This window comes from Hibiscus syriacus, unplaced genomic scaffold (assembly GCF_006381635.1).
Source record: "Hibiscus syriacus cultivar Baekdansim isolate YM2019G1 unplaced genomic scaffold, ASM638163v2 tig00112856_pilon, whole genome shotgun sequence".
NCBI classification, from domain to species: Eukaryota; Viridiplantae; Streptophyta; class Magnoliopsida; order Malvales; family Malvaceae; genus Hibiscus; species Hibiscus syriacus.
This window is the reverse complement of record NW_024063411.1, coordinates 777267-783577: the sequence shown is the minus strand read 5'-3', so window position 1 is coordinate 783577 and position 6311 is coordinate 777267. Positions and strand designations below refer to the sequence as shown.

At 30.4% G+C, this 6311-nt stretch overlaps 1 protein-coding gene across 1 annotated transcript; it reads right to left on the bottom strand.

Moving 5' to 3' along the window:
- Positions 1–337: 337 nt before the first annotated feature.
- LOC120184005 (receptor like protein 22-like) lies at positions 338–5219 on the bottom strand. Its single transcript, XM_039188582.1, has 5 exons — positions 4553–5219; positions 3588–3806; positions 2905–3195; positions 2362–2433; positions 338–1743 (listed from the first exon to the last, which is right to left on the bottom strand). Exons 1-5 carry the CDS (start codon positions 5163–5165, stop codon positions 584–586), a joined length of 2355 nt encoding a protein of 784 aa, XP_039044513.1. The 5' UTR covers positions 5166–5219; the 3' UTR covers positions 338–583.
- Positions 5220–6311: the final 1092 nt, after the last annotated feature.

Sequence of the window (6311 nt, the reverse complement as noted above, 5' to 3'; positions counted from 1 at the left end):
CAAAATTTAAAGACGAGTGAGAAGTTATGGTTACTTAAAAGAATAAAGAAAAAATAAAGATCAAATGTTTATTACTCACCAGCTTTAAAGAGTAACGTTATCAACCTTCGTAAACTTCTACAACAAATATATATATATATATGATATATAAATTTTATTCTTAATTTTCTAATCTCAATTATAATAGTTAATTAAGAATAATAAATTGATAATAAAAATGCAATGAAAATAGGGAAAAAACAGAAAAGGTTCAATACATGAAACCATACTTATATTTTGGGGGGGTTTTTTTATCGGCAATGGGTAAATTTTATTAATAAGGACCAGCTTAATTTAAAACCTCGTTAAAAACCTCTCTAGATCTAAACAGAAAATAATAGTACTTTGAACCAGGATGACAAGCACTAATAGAAGAAACAGTACACTCCAGAACATAAGGAACATTCCCTTCACACAACAAACTAACAACTACCCAAAGCATATAGCAGCAAGGAAACGATGGCCTGCCTACCAGCATGCAATGAAGTTTCAGCTCTCTCAACTGCTTGTTCTGAAACAAAATTCCCTCAAAGAGTTTTCCTTTTTACCTTTTTTTTGCAAATCTTTGTTGAACTATCTCGAACAGTCTAATGAACCACCATGGTCTCCCAATTGTGAATACAATGTATCCCATGCTCAGTCCTAGCACCAATCCACATCCATATCCCATCAATATTGAAAATTTCCAATTCATTCCATCATCATCATCATCTCTATCAAATCTGATTGGAGTTTTCCCATCATTATCACAGCTGTTTGACAATGGCAGCCCGCATAAACCCAGGTTTCCTATGTAGGAATCATTACTGAAAGTATCAAACTGTTTGCCTTGAGGAATGGGACCATCTAGATTATTATGGGAAAGGTTTAACACCTCCAAGAATCCAAGATTTTTAAACTCTGTTGGAATTCTTCCATAGAGTTTGTTTGATGAGAGATCTAATGATTCAATCTCCGACAAATCACCCAATGATGACGGGATAGAACCTGTTAAACAGTTATGAGAGAGGTTTAGGACGATTAGTGAATGAAGCTCACCAATTATTTTAGGAATTTCTCCTATGAATTGGTTGCTGGAGAAGTCAACAGCTGTCCATATGGTTAATAGTCTCTCAAACTCTGTTTCCAGTCCTTTTGTTGTAAAAGATAAACCTGTCATTATATACAGTACTTTACCTGCTGCTATATCTTTCATGTACTCTGGTCCAACTTTCTTTTCATTCACTTCTCTAATGGCATGTAAATTTCCAAAAAAGTTCATAGGTAGATAGCCACTGAAGTTATTACGAGAAACATCAATGACACGCAAACGAGTGAAGGTAAGATCAGAGCTATCCACCTTACCATAGAATCTATTTGATCTCAAGTCAAGCACTTGCAGCTGATCCGAATTTCCTAACCAATTTGGGAAAGTGTCACTCAAATAGTTGTTTCCAACATCGAGAAGCTTCAAGTCTTTACAATTACCCAAAGATCGTGGTAATGACCCTTCTATTTGGTTGTTCCTGATTCGAAAATAGAGTATCGAGCAACCTTTAACAAAATTTTCAGGTATTTTACCATGAAAATTATTCATCCCTAAGTCAAGCACCGAAAGATATCTCAAATTTCCAAAGCATTCCGGAATTGTTCCATCCAAACTATTGTTCCGTAAAGAGAGCGCACAAAGGGAACTTAAATTGCATAATGAGGAAGGAATACGGCCTTGCAGAAAATATGGAATAGAGTTAGAATTAGATGTTTGAAACTTTTTGAAACATGCATGACGCGTATAGCCAATAGGCATGATTGCTTAATTTACTTAACATAATTGGTTTTAAAAGGATTTTAGATATTCTTTTCATTATACAAAACGACGACAACAGAAAATCAGTTCACTAACAGATGGGTATGTATAACAAATACCATTTTTGCTACTGCATCAGGAAATATATTTTTGAAAAATTCACTTATATTACATGACATTCACAAATTACCAAATTTTGGACAAAATTTTCCAACGAAATAAAACAAAGTTGATATTGAAAAGGATTTTGATACATTTCTATTCATGTATCGTAACTAAATATTTTCAACTTACAATTAGAAAAAAAAACAAGGAAAATTGGTGTTCATATCGAATTGAAAAAATATATTTTAAATTGAAATCATTTTAGAATGGATTTATCTGAGTCTAATATTTAAATTATTTATGTTTGAATACCAAAAGACACATCCAATGACAAAAAAATCTTATAATTAATTAATAAATATATAACAAAATAACAATAAAAGTTCAAGAAAAAAATAAAAACAAAAAGAGGAATGAAAGTTGTATTATACCTGTCAAGTTGTTACCCGCAAAACTAATGAACTCTAAAAAAGTTATATTTCCAATAACCGATGGAATTGTACCTGAAATATATAACTAAATTAATCAAAAATAATTTGACAAAATACTTATATTATGTCTTGATGAGTATAGTAGTGTGATTGGGTATCTTTATGCTTATGTTTTTAGAATTTAGGTAACTTTATTTGTTCCGTAACTAGAACTAGAACTTACATACTCTATTTGTCTCATATTAAATAATATGACTTATGGAATACGTACAATTGGTTTCTTGATCTCCACATCCAATTGCAAGACATGAATGCGTTTTATCATTTTCATCAATTGAAGACATTTTATATACGTTGCAGAAGTTTGGACTACTCAAATAGTTAAAAGTTGTACTAATTTTTAAGAGCCAAGAATATTACTATGTTAATAAAATAAATTGAAAAGCTAAAATAAATTAGGACAATATAATTAAAAACTTCAATGATAAAAAACTCTTTTATATTTAAGAACATTATTAAAGCAGGATGAATCATTTAACTTACCTGAAAAGTTGTTGTAATGGATGAAGAAAAATTTAAGTGAAGTTAAATTTGAGATTTCTAATGGTATGGTTCCCTCCAAATGATTTGTACCCAAATCTATATATTCCAACTCTTTGCATTTGAATAAACTCATTGGAATTCTTCCATAAAGTTGACATCCACCCAATCCAAGATGACGTAATTGAGGAAGATAATCGAATGTATTGGAAGAGAGAGAACCAATTAGATTGTTGCATCCCAGAGAAATATGTAGCAAAGAGGAAATGTTGAAGATTGACGAAGGAATAGAACCTGCAAAATAAATAATCAAACTTCAATTGGCACAATGGAAATAACAGCCTTAAACTATGATCAAATTTAGAAGATTTGTATCAGTCTAAACTTTAACCAATTATTTCATATCGTCTACACCCAATTTAATAAAAATGTTTTTATAATTAATCACAACATTTTTTCTTCTTCTTTAAATTGGGTTAACATCAAATGATAGCTTGATTATATTGTTTAAAGTTATGCTTTAAAATGGATATTGAGTTATTACCAAAATTGAATTTGAATATTATTTTTCTCAGCAATAATGTACTACAATGAGGTTAAATTGAAGTTTACCGTCATTTTTACCATTAGGCATAACACAACTAACGAAATAAGGGAGAACGAAATGCAAATGAAAAATTGTTTACCATTGAAGTTGTTGTTAGCAAGACGCAAAGATTGGAGCACTATCAAATTTCCGATTTCCATGGGTATACTTCCTTCCATAGAGTTGTTCCTCAATGATAAATACCTCAACTCTTTGCATTTGAATAAACTATTAGGAATGCTACCAGAAATCTGATTCCCAGTCAAACTTAATACTTCCAATTTAGATAGGTTATCAAATATTCCCGACTGTAAATGGCCTGCAGTGAGATTATTAGTTATAAAACATCTTTTAACTGATGAAAATATATTCAATACTAATAAAGATATAAAATCTGAAAAAAATATGATATTACGCATTTTAAGTTGTTAGAAGAAAGAGTAATGTTCTAGAGATAAGTTGGTTTTCTATTAAATAATTGAAATTCACCTTAAATATAAAATTAAATATATCATAATTTATTAATAGTTTTTCTAACAAACCCTTAAACTTATGAAAGTTACAAATATTTGAAATTATTCAATCCAAATACATTTTTACCCAAGAAATCGCTTATATAAAAATTTATGTATGCGAGGGAAGTACATTGGAAATTAATTTAGATCTCTTTTTTTCAGCGCAATAGGTTAATGTTCTGCATTTATTTTCCTTCTTTTAAAAAATAAAATTTTATTAAATTATTTTACTACTTATGAAAACTCCAAATAGTTGTAAGGTAATTGATTTAGAGAAGACTAACGATACAACTTATTTCAATATGTAGGTTATAATAACTTATTCATTTAGTCTGCCTTAATTTGATATTGGATAATTGGATGATGGTCCAAGTGTATATAAAAAACAGATAACAAAAAAAAATGAAGAAAAATTTGGAATTGTTCAAGTGAGAGTAGATGGCCTGCAATGAAAACGTTACTTATAAAATAAAATTTTTACTAGTGAAAATAAAGTTATATGTGGCAGAAAGGGAGGAAAGAGATGGAGCACTTAGAGAAAAGTATGGACCTGAAAGGTAATTTTCACAGAGGTATAGCAATTTCATGTTTGAAAGGTTTCCCATAGTCATAGGGATTTGTCCTTGAAGGTTGTTGTTGTAGAAAGCCAACGTTTCAAGTTTTGACAAATTCCCAAGAGTGGACGGGATAACACCCGTGAAGTTGTTACGGTACAACAACAAGCTTTGAAGATGAGCAAAACAACCAAACCATGATGGGATTTCTCCACTGAAGTTGTTGTTACCAAAGTTCAAATACTTCAGCCGATGCAAATTGGCTATCTCAGTAGGTAAAGAGCCATGGAAACTATTGTCATCAATGCTGAGGGAGGCAAGGAAAGATAAATTTCCTAATTGAGATGGGATGGTGCCCGTGAGATCCATACTTGACAAATTCAGAGCAGTGACTCTGTAGTGTCTGGATCCACAACTGACACCAATCCAATTGCAAACAGAGATAGAAGTGGACCAGTTGGTTGCTAAGAGATTATGTGGATCATGAGTTATATGGGATTTTAAGGCTAAAAGGGCGGATTCATCGGTGGTTATGTTGGCTGACAAAGTAGCTCTGAAGGTAGCAAATAGCAGCAGAAACATAAGAGGGAGGAAAGGAGTTTTTGCCATAAGGTTGGGTGTGGGTACAATGCAAATGAGAGAAACAGCTGAGTTATATGGGATTTTAAGGCTAAAAGGGATGATTCATCAGTGCCTTTAAATAATTTGGATAAGAAATATGGGGTACCAACCACAATACACTGCACAAAATGGAAGGCCTAAAATGCTAGACTTCATGTGGGCCCATATTTTACGATTCAATGGTTTTTCTTCTCAACGTATCATTTGAGTAATTTGAATATTAAAATTATTACAATAATTAAATTTACATACTTTCATATGAAATTCGAATAATTTATGGTTTTGATCAAATTTTTACTTTTAACATATTCTTTGATTATTACATACTTTCATATGAAATTCGAATAATTGATTTTGAATATAAATAATCGAAACTGAAACTAATTTTACTGAATCAAAAAGATTTGGGATAACATTTAAATTGTTTTGTTTGCTTAATCAATGAAAGCATATTCTACCCAAGTCCACGTCGAGTATTTGCATACGGTAGAAAAAGGAAAGCAAATATATATTGTTTTTTATTTTATTTATTTAGGGTGATTAAAATAGTAATATATATTTTAATATTCTCAATCATTTGACAATAAAAGCTTAAATACTTTGTGATGGTCATTAGTGCTCGAATCCGAGACTTCTAAAAATAATAATCATCTCTTTGAAATGATAGTTTTAGTTTGAAGAGTGTCTCAAAATAAATCAATACTTTAAACATAAAATGTATTATAGATCAATCATTATAATATCAAATGTTTAAATTAATTTAGTTTATTAACTCTGTAAAATATAAAATTAAAATATATTAGAGATCAATCATTACCAACTATGACATTTTTCACAGTTGCATGTATGCAAAAACATGACTGCAAATACAATCGAAACACCATTCATAAACCGAACATCAAACCAAAAACAGGACAGTGAACAAATCTTCACCCTTCCTTGAGCATCTGATGTCCTTCCACTTCTGTTTTATCATAATAAATAACAAAAGATAGACAATTTTCATGGAAAATCATTAAATTAATTATAAATATTATTATTATGCATTTGAAATGTATTTAAATTCAATTTTCAGTGGATTTCGAGGAGATTAGAGAATGGACGGAAACAAAGACTTAGAAGACTTTTAGAACA

Coding starts and splice junctions, on each gene's coding strand:
- LOC120184005 (XM_039188582.1), bottom strand. CDS start 5,165: ATGGCAAAAACTCCTTTCCTCCCTCTTATGTTTCTGCTGCTATTTGCT. Junction 3,196..3,587: donor TGCTAACAACAACTTCAATG/GTAAACAATTTT, acceptor TTTATTTTGCAG/GTTCTATTCCTTCGTCAATC. Junction 2,434..2,904: donor CCATTACAACAACTTTTCAG/GTAAGTTAAATG, acceptor TATATATTTCAG/GTACAATTCCATCGGTTATT.